The sequence below is a fragment of the Protomyctophum bolini genome (assembly GCF_963924005.1).
Source record: "Protomyctophum bolini genome assembly, chromosome: 13".
Lineage (NCBI taxonomy): Eukaryota > Metazoa > Chordata > Actinopteri > Myctophiformes > Myctophidae > Protomyctophum > Protomyctophum bolini.
In genome coordinates, this window is record NC_137874.1 from 1,244,076 (window position 1) to 1,267,736 (window position 23,661).

Below are 23,661 nucleotides of genomic sequence, written 5' to 3' on the forward strand. Positions count from 1 at the left end.
GACATTGGTTTCATATATTAGTTAATAGTTCACCTATGTGTTCTCTACTGGGACATTGGTTTCATATATTAGTTAATAGTTCACCTATGTGTTCTCTACTGGGACATTGGTTTCATATATTAGTTAATAGTTCACTTATGTGTTCTCTACTGGGACATTGGTTTCATATATTAGTTAATAGTTCACTCATGTGTTCTCTACTGGGACATTGGTTTAATATATTAGTTAATAGTTCACCTATGTGTTCTCTACTGGGACATTGGTTTAATATATTAGTTAATAGTTCACCCATGTGTTCTCTACTGGGCCATTGGTTTCATATATTAGTTATACTGTCCTTACGTTACTAACCGCCTCCATTTGTAGTCTAAAATACATTTGTAAACGTTTCAAAGATAATACTGACATATTATTTGGACTTTTGTAAATGCGCAGAGTGGCCCCCGAGCCGTCTGCAGTTGGGTTGAGCAGCTATCTGCACATTTATACAGTGACCAATGAATGACTCTAAAGACCGTTCTAAAACGAAATACATAAATAGTCCTTGTTAAGACGGAGGAAAACATTGTGGAAATAGGATATCTACATGTGACTGTATTAAAGTATAGGCCAACATGTGGCGTAGCACCACCTCATGCACAATAGCACCACCTTGTGGACGGTTTTGCAACAATAATTGGGGAGGAGGTATGGGCCACTTTGCTGTTTGCATGAGAAATGTGGCACCTGACACGCATGCACGCTCACGCACGCACGCACACACGCACGCACGCACACACACACACACACACACACACACACACACACTCCCCTCCTCTCCGGTCAATGTGACCTAGTAAAATATATGTATACTCCATCTCCATATTTTGAGTCATCTCCCAAGGACAGGCGGGCTATTTCTGCTCCATCCTCTCCCTCCCTCTCTCTCTCTCTCTCTCTCTCTCTCTCTCTCTCTCTCTCTCTCTCTCTCTCTCTCTCCCCCTCCCTCCCTCCCTCCCTAGCAGACCTACAAGCTCGTAGCGCGGCACCGTGTGCCGCGCTACGAGCTTGTAGGTCTGCTATTCTTCAACAGCTAAAGCATAACATAATGCTTGAAACACCAAAAGGGCGGCTGCATGTGGCTCAGGAGGTAAAGAGCAGGTCGTCCAATGATCCCTGGGTCGGCGGTTCCAATCCCTGCTCCTCCTCCTCCTGTCCACATGTGGAAGTGTCCTTGGGCAAAGACACTGAACTGAAACCAGTCCCTTGACTTGAAGTGCTCTCGGGAGGTTCCCTCGTCAGGAAGTGCCCCTGCAGCTGAATCAAGTTCCCTTGATTAGGGTGCTGGGTATAATAAAAAAACAGTTTGGAAATGCACTCGCCCTCCGTGTGAAGAAACAGGAAACAGACACCATTCGTTGCCATGGTTACCAACTTACCATCATAAAATTGTGTTACCTGATATTTTGTTTGTACAGTTATATTGCATTGCATCGTGTATGTTTGTGTGACATGTGGATTTCATTAATATAGAAAAAGGAAATGCAGCGTGACTGTCAAAAATGACATGTCATACACATCCATGGTGTTTATAAATCATTGTGTTAAAAGTTGTTTTGTTTGTGTGGTTTAATTTATAGTTTTTTCACGGTGGGGTAAATAAAGAGCCCTTGTGAACATCAGTTGGAGCGTTGTCTATTCTGCATCAGATGAAGATTGTTTAGGAGGAGTTTATTTATCATTTATTTGTGGCGGTTGTCGGTGGCGGTTTCCATGCGGACAGAGAGCAGGGCTGCACAAGGCAATGGAGTCTAGATCGGCACAGACTCGCTCTTGAGGGCTTTATAAGCCACTTCCACTCAAGGCTGCTTGGTTTCGGACGACACTTAATATGGCGCAGCCTCGCGTGAACGCGCATATCGAGGGCGAGTGGCGAGGAGCACAATCGACAATGAAGGAACATTTACGCCATGATGTGTCATTTACGTCATATTGTCTCTTTATTGTTAACGGTGTTTAATGTAAACGCATCGACAATGAAGGAACATTTACGCCATGATGTGTCATTTACGTCATATTGTCTCTTTATTGTTAACGGTGTTTAATGTTTGTGTTTGCACCGTTTGTTTTACATCACCTAATCAACACCAGTTAGTTAGACTTTAATATATTAGCGCCCCTCACTTCACACGGGTGTGATTTTTGTCTTACACAAACATTAAACTCCCATTGGACAATGAATGGAGAACATCATAGTGAGCAAATCCAGTGCTAACTGCAGCCTCCTCCTTCCAACCTTAAATACTGTATCATCAGAATATGATCAGGTTATCATCTGGTACACATACATTATTTTCCCACAGGTCAGCAGAATTGTTATTAATAGACTGGGACAATACTATTGTTACTAATAAAGTTTTATTAAATGCTTCCACTGCTCAGTATACTGTATAAGGTGATTAAAAAGATGGCTTACAATACAGTAATTTATGAATGAATCATTACAATACAGTAATTTATGAATGAATCATTACAATACAGTAATTTATGAATGAATCATTACAATGCAGTCATTTATGAATGAATCATTACAATACAGTAATTTATGAATTAATCATTACAATGCAGTATGTTATCAATGAATCATTACAATACAGTCATTTATCAATGAATCATTACAATACAGTCATTTATGAATGAATCATTACAATACAGTCATTTATCAATGAATCATTACAATACAGTCATTTATCAATGAATCATTACAATGCAATCATTTATCAATGAATCATTACAATACAGTAATTTATGAATGAATCATTACAATGCAGTCATTTATGAATGAATCATTACAATACAGTAATTTATGAATGAATCATTACAATGCAGTATGTTATCAATGAATCATTACAATACAGTAATACACCTGTTGTGTGTGTGTGTGTGTGTGTGTGTGTGTGTGTGTGTGTGTGTGTGTGTGTGTGTGTGTGTGATGATAGAGTTGATTTCGTTGACAAAAACTATGATGAAAAATGTTCGTCGACAGAAATAACAAAATAAAAACTAAGCTATCACGACTAAAACAAGGACTAAATATATTGAAAATGTCATTCAGAAATGAAAACTAGACTAAAATGTGGAGAAGAGATCCAGTAGAACTAAAAGACAAGTCATTTTATGTTTGGTCGTGCTCTGCCGATCTACAATCTCACAACGTGTCGCACTGTGAGGCGTTGTGAGATTGTAGATCTGCTATTTTCAGCACGCAACCAAATGTACAATCAGCCATTACGGAGCCAAAATACATTGTAGTCGACTAAAATCTCACACTATTTAGTCAACTAAAACTAGACTATAAGAATAAAACATTTCAGATGATCAAAATATGACTAAAACTTAATACTCAAAAGACTATGACTAAAACTAAATGAAAATTTGCACAATTGAACAACAGTGAGGAGCCCCCTCCTTGATGGCAGGTTATAGCTGATCTACAAGCTCACAGTGCATGGTGTCGTGGACGCGCTGTGAGCTTGTAGATCTACTATGTTTGGCGGAATAGGGTCACTACAGGGTTGTGAAATCTAAATGAATAACATGCTATAAAGCATCATAGTTGGTGCTTTGTGTTAAAGTGGTTATGGAACAGTTTCTACTTCTGTACAATAAAATGTTTCTATTATTTTCTCTACTAATTACTACTAATGTACTTAGTTACTTATCCACCACTGAGTAACAGTAACTACAGTTTTCAAATAATCATAGTGGAGTAAAAGTACAATATTTGCCTCTGAGATGTAGTGGAGTAGAAGTACAAGTACTGACAAAGGTAAATACTCCAGTAAAGCAAAACATTCCTCAGAGTAGAAGTACAAGTATTGCAAATTGGAAACAAAGTACAAATACTTCATAATTGTACTTAAGTAAATGTACTTTGTTACTTTCCACCACTGACTACAAGTATTTGAAGACTTTAGTTACTTTAGATTTGGATTATTATTACAAAACGTGCATTAACCCCTTCAGCGCTATACATTGAGCCTTCTTAGGCCGTGTGAACATAGCAGATCTACAAGCTATGTGTGAGCTTGCAGATCTGCTATTTTAAAATGCATTGTTATACCTGAAATGGGACACTCTGCAAAACAGGTACTTTTAAAAAAAACTTTCTGTAATTAAGTACATTAATTAAACATTTTACTCAAATACATCTTGAATCCAGGACTTTACTTTTTGGAGTATATTTTCTTACAATGTGGTATTTTTTTACTTACTGAGTATAAAATGTGAGTACTTCTTCCACCGCTGGCAGCGAAACGCTGAGCTGCAGTTTCATCAATGGACTGAAAACACGCTCATTTTTCACAGAGTGCGGGCAGTACATCTGAACATGGGACATTACCCCATGATCCAGAGTCAGTATGGGGATAGTAGAGTGCACAGTTCCTGTCTTCATTGTTATGAGGTTCTCCACTGCCCCAGTACCTGCACAATAAACACACTGTATTGACCCACATCCACTCAGTCACTCACATACAGTACCGGTACCTGCACAATAAACACACTTTATTGACCCACATCCACTCAGTCACTCACATACAGTACCGGTACCTGCACAATAAACACACTGTATTGACCCACATCCACTCAGTCACTCACATACAGTACCGTTACCTGCACAATAAACAATGTATTGACCCACATCCACTCAGTCAGTCACTCACATACAGTACCGGTACCTGCACAATAAACAATGTATTGACCCACATCCACTCAGTCACTCACATACAGTACCGGTACCTGCACAATAAACACACTGTATTGACCCACATCCACTCAGTCACTCACATACAGTACCGGTACCTGCACAATAGACAGACTGTATTGACCCACATCCACTCACATACAGTACCGGTACCTGCACAATGAACACAATGTATTGAACTACTTACAGTGACTTTGCTATAATTACAATATAAAAACATGTAAAATGTCTCACGTTGTTGTCAGTGGTGTTCCATCCACCCACGTCCACGTCCACGTCCAGGACCATCTGCTTACGCTCCTTTTCAGACCAATCCATGGCCACCAACCCTCCATCCATACTCTGATGAATTCCTGATCATTTGCACATGATTGAAATCATCATTAATTTGATCCAATACATTCACTTCTTCACTTTGATCATGGAAGTAGATCACATGCAACTATGTGCACGCACGCACGCACGCACACACACACGCACGCACGCACGCGCACACGCACACACACACACACACACACACACACACACACACACACACACACACACACACACACACACACACACTAATACTGCAGTGTAGATTTACTCTGTTAGAAGTAGAAGTGCACTCAAGTAAAAGTACAAAAGTATCGGCATCAAAATGTCCTTTAAGTACAAAAAGTAAAAGTAAGAGTCGCATTGTGAAGCGTTGTGGGCTTGTAGATCTATTCTCACAACACGTCGCATCGGGACGCGTTGTGGGCTTGTAGATCTATTCTGTGACGCATTGTGGGCTTGTAGATCTATTCTGTGACGCGTTGTGGGCTTGTAGATCTATTCTGTGACGCATTGTGGGCTTGCAGATCTATTCTGTGACGCGTTGTGGGCTTGTAGATCTATTCTGTGACGCGTTGTGGGCTTGTAGATCTATTCTGCGACGCGTTGTGGGCTTGTAGATCTATTCTGTGACGCATTGTGGGCTTGTAGATCTATTCTGTGACGCGTTGTGGGCTTGTAGATCTATTCTGTGATGCGTTGTTGGCTTGTAGATCTATTCTGTGACGCGTTGTGGGCTTGTAGATCTATTCTCACAATGCGTCGCATCAGGACGCATTGTGAGCTTGTAGATCTGCTATTTTCAAATGGTCAACATGTATATAAGGCTGAGGTTAAAGGACCACTATATGGGGAGATGCGTCATGACCCAAGGAATCCAGGGAAAAAATCATTTAGATTTTACGACCTACGGTTGAAGAGTTATGAGCCAAAATGTAAAGTGGGCTGTTATAGCGCCACCATGAGGCCGACCTAAACAATTATAATTTTAATTAATTTTAGTGATAATTAGGAATTTTTCCTCCAAGTTTTGTAACTATAGTGCTTACAGTCTCAGAGGAAAAAATACTTGAATGTGATTTTTTGCATTTTCCCATTCATGTCAATGGGGAAATGTAATTCACTAATAAATTCATATCAATTAAACTATACAACATTTCTCTTAGCAAAGTACACGCACACGATTGCCGATTTTTTCGATCAATTTGACATATGGCTCAAAAGTGCGTACAGTCAAAACTGTGGGAGGAGTAGTGCGGCAAACTAAAGACTAATCCAGTGGAATAAGAATAAAGTTTTACAGTTACAAGAGTCTGGTTGCCCTATTAGGGCAACCACACTAATAATTCCGGGTTTCTGAACTGCCCACAGCCTCCTATGACAGTTTGGTTCCCAAACTGTTTAATGTCAAGGACCCCCAGTTTGACATGTATTAGTCTACGGACCCCCATTTAATGGCTTTTCTATCTCTGGGACCCCCAATTTATATTTAACGGGTCCATTTGGTTCCATTTATACCCTCTCAGGGTTACATACCAGTGTTATTTTAGTGTCTCTTGAATAGTTTAATTTAGTTTTAGTCACATTTTTGTGACCTGGAATGTTTTAGTGTTAGTCTAGTTTTAGTCGACTAAACATCAAAGGATTTTAGTCGACTAAATATCACAAGATTTAAAATTTTAAAATGTATTTTGGCAGGCCTTGCCAAATAATGACTTATACTGGATTCCTAACATTTTAGTCTAGTTTGTATTGTCTCCACCAGGCCGAAGGCATGGGGAGAGAGTATGTTTTATTGTCTCCACCAGGCCGAAGGCATGGGGAGAGAGTATGTTTTATTGTCTCCACCAGGCCGAAGGCATGGGGAGAGAGTATGTTTTATTGTCTCCACCAGGCCGAAGGCATGGGGAGAGAGTATGTTTTATTGTCTCCACCAGGCTGAAGGCATGGGGAGAGAGTATGTTTTATTGTCTCCACCAGGCCGAAGGCGTGGGGGAGAGAGTATGTTTTATTGTCTCCACCATGAAGGCATGGGGAGAGAGTATGTTTTATTGTCTCCACCAGGCCGAAGGCAGGGGGAGAGAGTATGTTTTATTGTTTATTTTGCACACAACACTCCCTGGATGCCAGCGATGAACCTCTGCTCCAAGATTTCCAAAACGGCCTGTTATAGCGCCACCAGGAGGCCGCTTTGTGCAAAACAAGTTTTTGGACAGTACACCTACAGATTTGGTCCAAACATAACGCAAATTGGTACACAGTCTCTCTAGAGCCATTCAACGAAACGGGTCTTTCAGATTTATCAGACTCCATCCTTATTGGCTAAGATTGGCTTCCAAAGTTCGCAGGAGTGCTCAGTTTCAAACAAAATGCTGCAAATCATGAACACATCGTGTGATTTACGTGAAATTGTGCACGCACATTCCCACTAGGCAGAGGAAGAAATGCCACATGAACATTTTCAACTCAGCCTCATGGTGGCGCTATAACTGGCCGAAAAGTGTTTTTACCTCTAACTGCACGGATATGTGGATAACTTTGTATGCCAACTCCCTAGAGGCCAAGGAAAAACCTTTGCCTGTACTTTATCATATCTGCTCTTTATAGCGCCACCAGGAGGCCGACATATGTAAAACACATTTTCTAATATTACTCCTTCAGATGTTATCCAGATTTCACGCAAATCGGTACACATGCTCTCCATAGTCATGTGATCAAGACAGGTTTGTTTGATTTCTCATAATCCACCCTCATTGGCTACAATTGGCTTCTAAACTTTTCAGGAGTAGCCTGCTTTGTACCCGTTTTGTACAAATCGCCACAACTACTCAACGCAGCGTCCGATTGTGGTGAAACTGTGCATGCATATTCCCACTAGGCTTTGGAAACTTGACCGTTTTCAAATCAGCCTCATGGTGGCGCTACATTAACATTACATTAACCTTGACGACCTTACAAAGGCTCAACTTATGTAACTTAAATAGCATTTCATGTAGACATAGCACTCTATAGTGTATACGCATAGTTTCATATTCTACTGACGTTAGGTTTGTAGTTTACATATGATTCATGATGACTATTTTGATGTCTTTGATGTAATACCATGTGTTGTTCTTGCTTACTGTAAATCACTGTGGCGTAAGAGTGTCTGATAAATGCCTAAATTGTATGTTTGTAATAATAATCAAAACATACAAAGTAACTACAGTTCAGAAATAATTGTAGTGGAGTAAAAGTAAAAATGTTGCCTCTGAAATGTGGTGGAGTGGAAGTAGGCGCACACACACACACACACACACACACACACACACACAAGCACACACATGCAAAGATTCATGCACGGACACACACACACACACACACACACACACACACACACACACACACACACACACACACACACACACACATAAACAAGCACACACACGCAAAGATTCATGCACGGACACACACACACACACACACACACACACACACTAACCTGTTCTGCTGAACTGTTGATGACCACCAGATCAGCTCCTTGACTCTGACAGTAATCTCTACCTTCCTGCCATGATTTCCATACAGCAACTATGTAGTAACATCCGTCTCCAAACGTCTTCCATCCATCTGGACACGACTTGACTAAAAACATCAAACAGGAGATTTACTGATGGATTTTCACTGTACTGTACTGTACTGTACTGTACTGTACTGTACGGCCAACAACAGCAACAACACTTAACACAATTATTTTCACATGGCAAAAACGTGCAGGACAACAGTGGCAGATACATTGGAAAAACAAACAAATCTAGCGAGACATGGTATCATTTTTTTAAAATGTTACGGTTAGCTCTTGGTACTTTGTACCGTCTACCAGAGGGAAGTAGTTCGAACTCCCTGCAGAGTGGATGAGAGGGGTCGTTTGCTATCTTGATAGCTTTTTTACCTCCTTGTAGATACAGCCTAATTGTTGCTGTCTCTTCCCAATTATTTTTGAGGCTAGGTTTACTATTCGCTGCAGCTTGCTTCTTCCTTTTACATTTAGATTGCCAAACCACATTGCCATGTTAAAAGTCAAGATTCCCTCTATCAGGTTTTTATAGACTGTTTCCATAATATGCTTGCTCACTCAAGGAGTTGAGCTTGCGTAGTAGGTGGAGGCGTTGGTTACAAGTTTTAAAAATCTGGTCAGTATTTTCACTGAAATTTAGTTTGCTGTCAATATATGTGCCTAGGTATTTAAAAGTGTCTACTACCTCCACTATTTGTCCACCAATTGTAATGGACTGCACAGGTTCCTTTTCATGAATGACAAGTTATTTTGTTTTTGTCACATTGATCCCTAAGGAGCTTTTATCGCACCAGTTCTGAAGAGATAACACATGTGCTCTGTATGCTTCCTCCCCCACTGTGTCCCCCTTCTTCAGTAAGGCAACCAGGGCCATATCATCCGCATATTTGGCTGTGGGATTGGTTTGGGTTTTAAAGGATGGCTGGGGGATTGGTTTGGGTTTTGGTTCATGTATTTTGAATCTGGCAATTATTTTTGTTTGAAATGATTCCTGCAGAATATTCGATCATTGTAACAATTTTTAGTAACTAAAAGTTTGTTTTGTACTGTAGGATAGATACTGATAAACTGTGTAATCTTTTCAATAAAACAAATTTGACATAAATGACTGGCAAAAGTTTCACAATACTCACTCCATGAATTACACCCTCTAGCCTAAAGCCTTTTCCAAATAGGCCTATTTCAAATACCATTATTTGGTGGGATCCCCAGTTCAAATATCATAATAATAATAATAATAATAATGATATTTATTATTATTTATTTTAAATTATTGTTCTATGATAGTTGTCATAGTCCAGCAGTGATGATCTTAGTCAGATTTTCTACCTCTAAATCCCTGATAAAAGATCAAATAGAAATAGTAATAATACACAATATTGAATATTTATTCTAGATGTTTTGCAACATCTCTCACCTGGTGGTGGTGGTGGTGGTGGTGTCGGCGTCTTCTTCCTCGTCAGGATGACGTTTTGATCCGTCAGGCGGTTGTTCTCCTGCATCAGGTTGAGCTTCTCATTTTTTAATTGAGTAACCTCTGCATTCATGTTGCTCTTCAATTGAATAATCTCTGCATTCATGTTGCTATTGTCATTTTTTAATTGAGCAACCTCTGCCTTTAGTTGCGTAATCTCATTCAACATCTGGGCATTCTCCTGGGTCAGGGCGTCACAGTTGGGCTTCTGGACATCTGTAACAATAGGATTGTTAGGTTTTGTTGCCTTGTTTCTACACGGACCGATTTCAGTGTGAGTCACCACCAGTGCAGTGGACCTGACAGATCGTAACATGTTACGTTCTACATGAAACTTGAATAAATGTTGTGATGCCCCACACACATGAGACACACAGTATGTGTAGTGGTGCACCTGCCTCATTGGAGAGCACCTGGGCCCGGTGCCTCCAGTGAGCTATAACAGCAAGGTCCCTGCCATTCACTACCAGAGATCCAGAGGAGGCAGACCTGCTGTCTGTGCCTCCATTCCCTGCATGCTTGCCTCCATGTTCTGCTGATATTATGTCCACCTTATTCTTTCCATCCACACACACACCACACCATGTTCCACACATCCATCACCACCACACCACTGATTACTGACTCCACACCTTATAGGATTTGTTGCCGGATTATGTTATTTACCAGTTCAGTTTAAGTTAATGTCTAGGCCTATGTTTCAATAAACCTATACTTGTTCAACTTTCGACAGTCTCCTGCTCCTCATCTTTGTCATGGCAAGAGCCAGCCATGACAATGTGTAAGCAGCTACATCTTTAATCATCCGTTCTTGGAGTATGAGAGGCAGGAATGAAACATCATCCAGGGTCAGGTTGTTTGTGACTGAATTATCTGCAAACAGAGACCAGAAGGTGATACTAAACACAGTTGTGACTGATATAAGAGTGACTTAGAAAACATCTCTACTTAGCGACACTGAACCCCAGGCTGAGTCTATGCAGCAGCATAATGTTTGTTGAAAATGGATGCCATCTTGAAAACTAGAAGCCATATTGAATTTCTATTGGCACCATTGAATTTGTCATGAAATACATCATTATACTCTGTTCAGACATTCAAGCTCTGCACTGAAAAACCTTTCATTTGATGTGATGTAAAGTTGGACCTAGGCATTAATGCCAAATGCCAAATTAATGCCAAATGCCAATTCTTCTGAAATATTGACTTAATCTGCTGGACTAATTAGTGTGGTTTGGGGGCGTGTTCTCTCCTCCATGTCATCAGTTGGGGGCGTGTTCTCTCCATGTCATCAGTTGGGGCGTGTTCTCTCCATGTCATCAGTTGGGGGCGTGTTCTCTCCTCCATGTCATCAGTTGGGGGCGTGTTCTCTCCTCCATGTCATCAGTTGGGGGCGTGTTCTCTCCATGTCATCAGTTGGGGGCGTGTTCTCTCCTCCATGTCATCAGTTGGGGGCGTGTTCTCTCCTCTGTGTCATCAGTTGGGGGCGTGTTCTCTCCTCCATGTCATCAGTTGGGGGCGTGTTCTCTCCATGTCATCAGCTGGGGGCGTGTTCTCTCCTCTGTGTCATCAGTTGGGGGCGTGTTCTCTCCTCTGTGTCATCAGTTGGGGGCGTGTTCTCTCCTCCGTGTCATCAGTTGGGGGCGTGTTCTCTCCTCCATGTCATCAGTTGGGGGCGTGTTCTCTCCTCCATGTCATCAGTTGGGGGCGTGTTCTCTCCATGTCATCAGTTCGGGGCGTGTTCTCTCCTCCGTGTCATCAGTTGGGGGCGTGTTCTCTCCATGTCATCAGTTGGGGGCGTGTTCTCTCCTCCGTGTCATCAGCTGGGGGCGTGTTCTCTCCTCCATGTCATCAGTTGGGGGCGTGTTCTCTCCTCCGTGTCATCAGTTGGGGGCGTGTTCTCTCCATGTCATCAGTTGGGGGCGTGTTCTCTCCTCCGTGTCATCAGCTGGGGGCGTGTTCTCTCCTCCATGTCATCAGTTGGGGGCGTGTTCTCTCCATGTCATCAGTTGGGGGCGTGTTCTCTCCATGTCATCAGTTGGGGGCGTGTTCTCTCCATGTCATCAGTTGCGGGCGTGTTCTCTCCATGTCATCAGTTGGGGGCGTGTTCTCTCCATGTCATCAGTTGGGGGCGTGTTCTCCCCATGTCATCAGTTGGGGGCGTGTTCTCTCCTCTGTGTCATCAGCTGGGGGCGTGTTCTCTCCTCTGTGTCATCAGTTGGGGGCGTGTTCTCTCCTCTGTGTCATCAGTTGGGGGCGTGTTCTCTCCATGTCATCAGTTGGGGGCGTGTTCTCTCCTCCGTGTCATCAGTTGGGGGCGTGTTCTCTCCTCTGTGTCATCAGTTGGGGGCGTGTTCTCTCCTCTGTGTCATCAGTTGGGGGCGTGTTCTCTCCATGTCATCAGTTGGGGGCGTGTTCTCTCCTCTGTGTCATCAGTGCCCATTATAACCTTAATGTTGCGTTCACGCTGGCAGTTACAAAGCTCCAGGCTACCGATCGATTGATTGATCTTTATTTTAGTGCCATGCGTCCAAGGAAGCAAAGCCCAAATGGACTTGCAGGACACTTTTACTTTAATTTTACATAAACAATGAACCGACATGATCAAATCATTAACCAACTAAAAACACCCAAGCGTCATACATGGCATGACATAATTATAATATAGAAAACAAATAAAATAATAAGATTGGCAAGTTGATCTGCATTCAACTGCAGTGAAGTATTATTATATATCAAGTTGTTGTTTAACCATTTCCACTCACCTCCGTAGATGTGTTGAATCCCCTTGCGGTCGTCTGCTGGCAGCTGGAAGTCATCAGTCTCCCTCCATTTGTAGTCTTTATGCATGATGGACGATGTGTCGTCAGAGTGACCCAAACCCAGGCTGTGGCCCAGCTCATGGACCGCTACCAGAAACACATTGTAGGAACCTGGATGGATGGAAGAAGAACTCCTTCAGTTAAATTAAATAAAATACGTTTTTGTTATCCATTTGTTTTTGCGTCTGGGGGCACCACCTCCTCCTACAGGTTTAGGGAAGTGGTGCAGGCAGATTCTTCTCCTGAGAGATTATTTGAGGGGCGGGACGGACGGACGGACTGCAGAATAGAAGATAAATTAGTGCAAATTTCCGCAATATTATAAACGAGGAAGAACACTGCAGAGTAGTCCTCTTATTGTTGATCTGATTGTCATTCTTATTTTTCAAATGATGTATTTTTTTTGTTTGCATCCATACAAAAGGAATGCAATGAATGAGATGTAAGTTGTGCACCATGCACTGTTCTGTAGCATTACAGCTGAACTAAAAACATCTTTAAAACAACTAAGCACTCATTGATGTTAAATCTCACTTAATTTCAGTTGAAGTGACCTGTTAATTGTAACAAATGAACAAAAGCCCCTTCAACTAATTCCGGTTGTCTCTATAGCGCAAAACTCACTTTGTGTGCAAGTGACACCATCTCTTACCTGGCACATCCTGGTTGGTGACGCTCCATTGCCTGTCTAAGTTGAAGTGCACGGAAACTGTCCTCCCAGTCCCAGGCTTGGGGGGGCTGTTGGCATGTGCCAGGTCCGATGATTTAAATTCATGGCCTTTGTGAGGACCCGCGTAGAAGGCGATCATGATGTCGATGTCGTCCTCATCGCGGTGGCCGTTATGGATGTCGTTGTAGGAAATATACTCAAAGGTGAACGGACTGACATCCTTCCAGACTTTGAAGGCTCTATGGATGGCCTTTAATAAGTTCTGATGTGGGATTCTAGGTGGATAGGTCTCAATACTAGAGGAAGAGGAAGAGGCAAAGAGAGACAAACTAAGCAAAGCTGTCCAAGTGGAGTATTACATTCCCTAACTAACCCCACAGTAATCTTTTGGGTTTGGCCGGTTTGGCCTGACGTTCATCAAGTCTCGGTCAATATTAGGAAAGTCTCCAATGTTTCCAGTTTTGTGGTAGATAATAAGGTGTCATGACGATGTATAGATTATTGGCACATCAATACTAATACCTGAAGACCATTCAAAACTGTTCTGTTTGTACCTGTAAGTGAGGTCATACTTGTCCCACTTGTCTGGAAGCGCTACGTAGCTGCTCAACCCTACGTTGGTCTTGTCGGGAATGCCACAGCGGGGTCTCTTCATGGCTCTGAGGGACGGACGGGACAAGGAGACACGAGAATACCAGAATATAATGTCCAGTAGCCTACAATTTAGCTCTCCATGTCAGGCATCTTTAATCAGACTCGTCTGAATTGAGTGGTGCTGTACTGTACTGTACTGTACTGTACTGTACTGTACTGTACTGTACTGTACTGTACTGTACTGTACTGTACTGTACTGTACTGTACTAGCCCTCCTCCTGGCCTGTGTGTGTCTGTGTGTTAGGCTGTTCAACAGTGACACTTGGTGGTGAACAAGCGCTATATTCGTGCTTGGACAGACAGACACTCCAGGGCTCTATTTTGGCCTCGGTCCCATCCTCTGCAAACACGATATATCCTTCCACTGTTACGCTGATGACATACAAACTTACATGCCTCTCACACCCAACAGCAATAACTCCTTGGAGCCCCTGATTAAATTATGCGTATAGCTTGCAGAGTTAGTTCAGTCAGATATACTCGAGGGGTTTCATGCCGTGCTCAAGGGCGCATACATATACTCAAGGGGTTAATATGCTGCATTACTATGTGGGTGTATTCAGTGTGTGTAAGACCCACATGTCATTTGCTGATGTGGCAGTCAGCTGACCAATTGGGCGGGCTACTTAAAGATGGAGTGCCACAATTTTTGTATTGTTCCAGTTTTTCATGTGTCTATGAGGTGACAGTATACTTCATTAGACACCCTGGAGTTGTTTTTATGTGCAATGGTGTATTAACTTTGTATTTAGGGTTTCTTCCTGGAGGCTGAATCCTTGACAGTCAAACGGTCCAATGAAATAAACAGTAATATAGTGACATCACACTATCAGCCCCTCCCCCTTTATCATACAATTACAGCTGTGGGTGTGGCTTCAGTTCAGGTGGATCACCACCCATCACCACCCACCAGGCAAACCAGGCATACTTAATGAACTGGTGGGCGTGTCCACATAAAAGCATGATTTTAACAAATACTGTACACTTTTTGGAAAAAGTTCTTCCCCCTTATATTGTAATAATACCTGATGATCATGTTTTAGGGCACTCCATCTTTAAAGTTCCAATGAAATGCCCCGAAATTAATATGGGTGGTACAGTACATCACATGGTCTGACTGAAAACAGTTTGAAAGCGTTGGCGACGGGCTACGGCGCTAGCAACAAGTGGCTACTAGGTCAGGCTAGCGTTTTTGACGGTACATTTAGCGTCATATTGGCGATAAATGTAATTGAAAAATATATATTTTTATCGCCCAAAACTCTTAGTTAGAATGCATTTGAGGGGGGCTCTCTTTCTCTCTCTCACACACACACACACACACACACACACACACACACAAAAGCACTTAAGCGTCTTTGAGTATCAAGAAAAGCGCTATATAAATCCCAGATATTATTATTATTATTATTAATGAATGGTTGACCAAACCAAGGAGCTACATGAGTAGATGTAGGAGACATACGTGATGGTTTGCTGGTCCAACAGTCCAGTGACATCCAGGTTGTAGGACCTCTGCATCTCCCTGATGGCTTCAGACAGATCCTGGTTAGACGAGTCCCTGCTGTCAGCCAGGTAGCCATATTGTCTCAGCCATGACTGGTGGAGACACAAAGACAAACACCATTAAAAGATTTGTTCCACAATAAGAAATAACCAAGCACTTTGAAGGAACACCAACATACCTTGTATGTATAGTGAATTAATAAAATGTGTTATATAGTAATTGTGTGTTGGTGTGTGTGTGTGTGTGTGTGTGTGTGTAATGGGATTAATTACAGACTCCAGCGTTGTAGTGAAGGCTACCCTCACCCACCAGGGAGGGGACACTAGACTACAGGAAGACACGGCAAGAAGGGTTCTGCTTAGCAAAGAACAGACTGAAGGGTTCTGCTTACCACAGAACAGACTGAAGGGTTCTGCTTAGCACAGAACAGACTGAAGGGTTCTGCTTAGCACAGAACAGACTGAAGGGTTCTGCTTAGCACATAACAGACTGAAGGGTTCTGCTTAGCACAGAACAGACTGAAGGGTTCTGCTTAGCACGAAACAGACTGAAGGGTTCTGCTTAGCACGAAACAGACTGAAGCCAAAGAACACTGGCGTGGCCTTCGACTGCAGGGAAAGTTGCCCTGTGTTGATTCAGCTGATCACTCTGTTTCACATTCCATGTACAAAAATGCTGCTATTGGGGAGGATGTTTTAAAATTCACCATCAAAGCAAGACTGCAAGTATTACCAACCAAGTACAATCTGTCAATCTGGTATCCCGACAGGCCGACACCCACACTCCACTCTGTAAAAACCATCATGATTCTGAACAACACCTAGAATCCATCGCACACATAACAAATGGATGTAGTGCATACACAAATTTGTATATTGCTCGCCACGACCGGATTGTTGACCTAGTGTCTGATGCAGTTCGAAAGTATGTGCCATCCAGTGCAGCAATGTATAAACATTCAAGAGTGTTACCAGATTGGTTTAGCTGTGCAATGAGATGTCTTTGCTAACATCCCCAATACACCTGATGTTGTCTTTGTTGACACCAGACACAAGGAGGTCCTGATTCTGGAGGTGGGCTGTGTCTTTGATCTGTACATGGACCAGGCATTCCAAGATAAACATTCTAAGTACCAACCATTACTTGGAAGTATAACAAACCTGGGGTATCGCTGTAGATTTGCCGCACTGATATTCGGAAGCCTGGGCCGTGTGCATAAACTGACGAGTGCAGGCCTACGTAAGAATAGCTGGCAGCCTGGCATGACAAAAAGCAAAGCCAAACAACTTGCCAAATACTGAGCTCTGTTTGGGCTGTTATAGGCAGCTTGTCTGTGTGGAGGAGGAGGAGGTGCCATGTGTATCCTTAAGTGAACATGAACTGTCAACCCCGTTATATTTGTTTCCTTGTAAAATTAATTGTAATTTGTGGATTCAAATAAAGAAATCGAAATGTGTGTGTGTGTGTGTGTGTGTGTGTGTGTGTGGATGCCAACGATGAAGCTCTGCCCCAAATTTTCCAGAACGGCCTGTTATAGTGCCACCAGGAGGCTTACTTTTGAAAAACACATTTGTTGATATTACTCCTCCAGATTCTGTCAAAAAAAATCCCGCAAATCGATACACACTATCTCTATAGTCATGTGTTCAAGACGGATCCGTCCAATATTTCATATTCCATCCTAATTGGCTTTCAAAGTTTGCAGGATTGGCCCGTTTTTAACAAAAAAGCCTCAAATCATGAACGCAGCGTCCACTTTTTTGGCCAAAAAGGGATTTTTCTTTCACCGAAAGGGAATCTTGTCTATGAGGTTTTCTCTTGGCGTTATCGGTAGATAGTTATCGGTAGATATTCATCGGTAGAGGGTGCAGTGCAGTAACTTTTTTTCATCATACATCATATTCCGTGCTCAGCCAATGAAATCATCACAAATGTAATTCTGGCCAATCACTTTTCTGCCCTCACATTTATCCTCAATATGTACTTGCTCAGCCAATCAGGAGGGGGTAGCGCCTCTCAAAAATAGGAACAATCCTGTCAGATACAATAACAGACCAATAGACCCTCAGGCTTTGGGTAAAAAGCATTTGGTGATCGAGTACAATAATTAGCATTTAGCCCACAGCGCTTTGTGAAAAACGCACACACATGCGCACACACGCGCGCACACACACACACACACACTAGGCATGTGGAAAATAATCGATACGTATCGATACATCGATTATGACGTGCACGATGCGAGTGAATCGGTTCATTCACTGTGTATCGGTAAAATTGATGGGTGAAATCTCGATGCATCATTGGCGGAGTGCTTGCATCGGTAAAATCCGTGGTTGCACCGTTTTTTCATGGTAAATTTCACCCTATCCTGTGTTTCCGAGGCGCATTCAATGTACCATCAGAAAAGGAAGGGAAAGAAAAGGTCTCTCGCAGCCACACAGGGCGCGTTCGGATATAGCGCACTGAGCCCACTGTGCAATGCAAACTAATAGAAGAGTGTGCTCCGGTGTGGTATTTCCAAACGCGCCCACAGTCAGTGAACAGAAGCTACCGTACGACGGTGCAGAGTAGACACGTTGAGACAACAGACTCAGACTATAAAGAGCACCCGCGACTAACAGAAGTGAGCCCCACGCATTAAACAAGAAGCACCACCTTTACTCTTTAGCTTTATAAAATAGCTGTCCGAGTAGCTTTGTCCGTCGATCAGTTGACTTTTCACTGTAGCACTGTTTGCTGTACTGCTGGTAATGATCCACACTCCAAAGCTGTGCTTTCATTATCAATTTGTAATTAAAGAAAGCTTCTGCAGTCTGCACACACGTGTACAACAACAACAACGCCACAGCAGGGTGTACTGCTTGCGTTTAAAGTCGTTTACAACCGTTTCCCAACTTTCCACTGTCCAGCTTTCCCCTGCTGTTCTCTGGGATAGAAGCCTTATTTATATTCTGCAGCAAGACGGTGTCGCACGCCTAAAATTGCAGCTCCACAAGCTCACAGTGGGGCGTGGATGAGACGCGTTGTGATCTTATACATCTGCTATGTATTTATAACGTTAATAATACATGCAGGCCAGGGTCTTCAATGTTTTTCAGGTCAAGCCAAGGACCACTTAGCTGAGAGTGAGAGATCAAGTAGGGACCCCCACTATACATAGGCAATTATATTATAAAACTGTTGCAGATTAAACTAGACATAGACTTGTTTGACAGCACTACGAGTGTGACCTGTACTTTTTGTTTTGTTTATTTGTTTATTTTCTATTTATACATTGGTAACATTAATTGATGAACGATAGGCTATTACATTTTAATCTCTTGAACCCTCTATACTCAAAACCTCAAATTGACCTTTGAGATATAATAATTATACTATAGCCTATGATTATTAGTAATCTAAAAATTCCACAATAACCAGCGGAGAACAGACCCTTTGTTTACTTACAGAATTCTATAAGTTGGGTTGTTTGAGATGCAGAGCTATAATACTAACCTACAGTAAAACAATGTAATGCATTTTTACATGTTTTGGGAAATTAATAGAGCTTTAATATAAATCCTTTCTATTGTGATGAATCGCCATCAAATCGCATCGTATCGGTAGAGGGGTGAATCGCATCGTATCGGTAGAGGGGTGAATCGCATCGTATCGGTAGAGGGGTGAATCGCATCGTATCGGTAGAGGGGTGAATCGCATCGTATCACATTGATTTGAACTAAATGGTTATCGCATCGCATTGCATCGGGAAGAGGGAGAATCGTATCGCATCACATCGCCAGGGGATTCCATGTATCTCAGTCTAATGTATCGTATCGCTGGCAGTGCATCGAGATGCGTATCGAATCGTGAGATGAGATGAGATTCACATGCCTAACACACACACACACACACACACACACACACACACACACACAGTGGAGGAAAGCCCTCCAGACTCTACGTCACTGCAGCAGATGATGTCACCATAATAAACCCTCCACAAAACTGGCGTTGCAACTACAATAACACACAATCACCAGTAGGGGGAACCAGACCTCCATTATGTATGGACTCAAGTTACATCTGCTGAATATTTTCATCCGTTTATAAGGTAACGATACAGTGGCCCCTGAGATCTAAAATGCATACTATATATTTGATTTAAAGGGTAAGACCACTTTTTTTGAGGTTTGGGTTGTGTAGTTACTTTGCCATGATGCAACTCCAAATGTGGACAAGAAATAAGAAATAACTGCTCCAGTGATTAGAAATTGATAATTCAAAATATGCTCCTCATTGACTTACATTGTAGCTAAAACAGCTCTCAAAGTCACTCTTTTAGTATGTAAACAAACAGAAACAATGTTGATTCAGACAATATAGAGCATCACCAAAACTCATGTAGTTTTATTTTTTCATAAAAATGTTATCTTCCTGTTGATTTGTCCATTTTATTGGGAAGAAAACCCGGACTGGATCCGTGGATCCGGATCCAGATCTTCAAATAGTAAAATCAACAGGAATCTAACATTTTTATGAAAAAATAAAACTGCATGAGTTTTGGTGATGCTCTATATTGTCTGAATCAACTTTGTTTGTGTTTGTATACGTACTAAAAGAGTGCCTTTGAGAGCTGTTTGAGCTACAATGCAAGTCAATGAGGAGCATATTTTGAATTGTCAATTTCTAATCACTGGAGCAGTATTTTTTTATTTCTTGTCCACATTTGGAGTAGCATCATGGCAAAGTAACTACACAACCCAAACCTCAAAAAAAGTGGTCTTACCCTTTAATACACCTGAGAACTAAAATACACACTATATTTTGATGTAATACACCTATACAGTTATGTGACATGAGGGGCAAAATAGCCTACACAATTTGTAACATAAAAAGGCCCAATATTTCTATAAAATATTGAAGTTGAAGAGTATAAATGTAGGTCTAAGTCAGGGGTGGGCAACTTTATTTTTTTAATATATATTTTTTATCCCATGGTTTTGTAACCCATTTTTCCACCCGTGTGTTAATCATCTAATGTGATCCTGGGCTCTACACACCCTCCGCCAACCTAGTCCCCATATATGGGGGACAAGGGGAGACCAACCTAGTCCCCATATATGGGGGACAAGGGGAGACCAACCTAGTCCCCTAGTCGATCTACAAGCTCAAAACGTGTCGTGCTGCGACGCGTTTTGGAGCTTGTAGATCGGCTATTTTTGCTATATTCAAACTGACGCTATTTTTGGAATTTGGAATCCTGAAAAACATTTAGAGACGTACAAATAGACACTTTATATATAGTTAAAGAACAGAACAGGAATTCATCATAAAGGAGGTAAAAAGGGAAAAGAAACATATAGGGGGGAAGGGGTGGGGGGAGAGAGAGAGAGAGAGAGAGAGAGAGAGAGCTCTATTTGGAAATAGCCGGTCTACAAGCTCAGAAAGCACACTGTATGAGCTTGTAGATCAGCTTTTTGAGGGGCGTTAGTGCCTCCTATGCCCAGCTTTCCAGGTTGTGTAAACACAAACATTGGCTTGTGATTTGCTGATGATTTGATTGGCTGAGCAAAGTACATATTGAAGATAAAAGTGAGGGCAGAAAAGTGAAGACTGAGTGCGCACGCACGCACGCACACAGACACACACGCACGCACACACGCACGCACACAGACACGCACGCACGCAGACACGCACGCACACAGACACACATGCACGCACACACACACGCACACACACACACACACACACACACACACACACACACGCATTTGCAGAGCAATGCCCTCTCCATATTTTAACTTTATTTAATAATTAATGCCCTACTTTGTCATTCTGTCACACAAAAGTAGCAAAAGCAGCAGATCTACAAGATCAACGTGTGGCACAGATTTAGAGATGATTATATGTGTGTCTATCTGTATATAGAGCCCTATGCTAAATGAAAGAGTGTTGAGCGTGTGTGTAAAGTACTATGTGCGTGCGTGCGTGCGTGCGTGCGTGCGTGTCGACACATGTTCTGTCAATAGCCTGGAACTACAGCGCTCCTTGAGGAATGGGTCAGAGATTAGATTATAGGTCTCACACGAGAACATCACAGTCTGTAAACACAACTGTCTGCAGTGGGTTGACCTAAAACTCACCTTGGAGCAACACAAGTCTGAACACACTTCAACCTATACAAGCAGAGCTGGACAGAATAGTACAAAATACGACATACGTCAAATTTACTCCACTACAAGTAGAATAGCTCAGTCAAAATGTAAGTATAAGAGTAAAAAAGTACTTGCTTTTGAATGTACTTTTAACTGCATTCAAGACTAATCAAGAGTACATGCTTTTACAAATAATTCTTATTTTTGCACCTCAACAAATTGTTGCAATTAGTGTCTAAGTGTAAAACAGGCAAAAAGGCCAATAGGCGATGTGTTGTTTGTTCCTTATTACTATGGGAGAGTGCAATTATCCAATCCACTAAGCAACTCAAGGCAAGGGTAGCCTCGCTCTTACTCATCTGTGAAGAGAAAAGCCTGCAGGTCACAACGTACGCCAGAGAAGCATAAAGTAAAGCCTGGTCACAACGTAAGGCAGAGAAGCATAAAGTAAAGCCTGGTCACAACGTAAGGCAGAGAAGCATAAAGTAAAGCCTGGTCACAACGTAAGGCAGAGAAGCATAAAGTAAAGCCTGTTCACAACGTAAGGCAGAGAAGCATAAAGAAAAGCCTGGTCACAACGTAAGACAGAGAAGCATAAAGTAAAGCCTGGTCACAACGTAAGGCAGAGAAGCATAACGTAAAGCCTGGTCACAACGTAAGGCAGAGAAGCATAAAGTAAAGCCTGGTCACAAAGTAAGACAGAGAAGCATAAAGAAAAGCCTGGTCACAATGTACGGCAGAGAAGCTATCGGCGGAAGTATCGCCCGGAACATCCGTCAGATGTATTCACCCCGGATACGATCATTTACATTTGAAAATGTGTGGTCTGTAATAACAATAAAACAGAAATAAACATATTATCATTATTAGTGTGAACTCAAGCATTAACTTGAATATTCACTAGCATGCAGGATGCAATCACATATCAAAAGGTCAACCATAAACACTGCCCATTTTGATAGGTTGACGACATAGTACAACAACTAGCAATAGGCCTGGTCTCCAAGATTCACTACATCACTAAGATACCCATGTACCTGTCTAAATACTTCACTAAGATACCCCTGTGCCTGTCTAAATACGTACTAAGATACCCCTGTACCTGTCTAAATACTTCACTAAGATACCCATGTACCTGTCTAAATACTTCACTAAGATACCCATGTACCTGTCTAAATACTTCACTAAGATACCCATGTACCTGTCTAAATACTTCACTAAGATACCCATGTACCTGTCTAAATACTTCACTAAGATACCAGCAGGGGTGAAACTCAACTTGGGGCCGCATCTATCTATGCTCAGACCCAGCCAGCAAGCCACACACACACACACACACACACACACACACACACACACACACACACACACACACACACACACACAGTGCTCAGACCCAGCCAGCCACACACATAGTGCTCAGACCCAGCCAGCCACACACATAGTGCTCAGACCCAGCCAGCCAGCCAGCCACACACAGTGCTCAGACCCAGCCAGCCGGCAGCCAGCCAGCCAGCCAGCCAGCCAGCCACACACATAGTGCTCAGACCCAGCCAGCGAGCCAGCCACACACATAGTGCTCAGACCCAGCCAGCCAGCCACACACATAGTGCTCAGACCCAGCCAGCCAGCAAGCCACACACACAGTGCTCAGACCCAGCCAGCCAGCAAGCCACACACAGTGCTCAGACCCAGCCAGCCAGCCAGCCACACACATAGTGCTCAGACCCAGCCAGCCAGCCACACACAGTGCTCAGACCCAGCCAGCCACACACATAG

The 23,661-nt window shown here is 42.4% G+C and overlaps 1 protein-coding gene and 1 long non-coding RNA gene across 2 annotated transcripts in view; both read right to left on the minus strand.

Moving 5' to 3' along the window:
• Positions 1–4,142: 4,142 nt before the first annotated feature.
• On the minus strand, positions 4,143–5,063 carry LOC308326980. Its single transcript, XR_013965152.1, has 2 exons — positions 4,979–5,063; positions 4,143–4,464 (listed from the first exon to the last, which is right to left on the minus strand). It is a non-coding gene; the product is annotated as an uncharacterized lncRNA (long non-coding RNA).
• Positions 5,064–7,708: 2,645 nt separating this feature from the next.
• The window catches only part of LOC308327084 (matrix metalloproteinase-24-like), a gene marked incomplete at both ends in the record, with an annotated part of 23,206 nt that continues 7,253 nt past the window's right edge, over positions 7,709–23,661 (minus strand). Inside the window, 7 exons of the mRNA XM_080780223.1 lie at positions 7,709–7,714; positions 8,541–8,683; positions 10,033–10,305; positions 12,855–13,022; positions 13,564–13,877; positions 14,136–14,240; positions 15,701–15,834. Coding sequence (XP_080636349.1) covers positions 7,709–7,714; positions 8,541–8,683; positions 10,033–10,305; positions 12,855–13,022; positions 13,564–13,877; positions 14,136–14,240; positions 15,701–15,834 — 1,143 coding nt within the window. The remainder of the gene's footprint in view (positions 7,715–8,540; positions 8,684–10,032; positions 10,306–12,854; positions 13,023–13,563; positions 13,878–14,135; positions 14,241–15,700; positions 15,835–23,661) is intronic.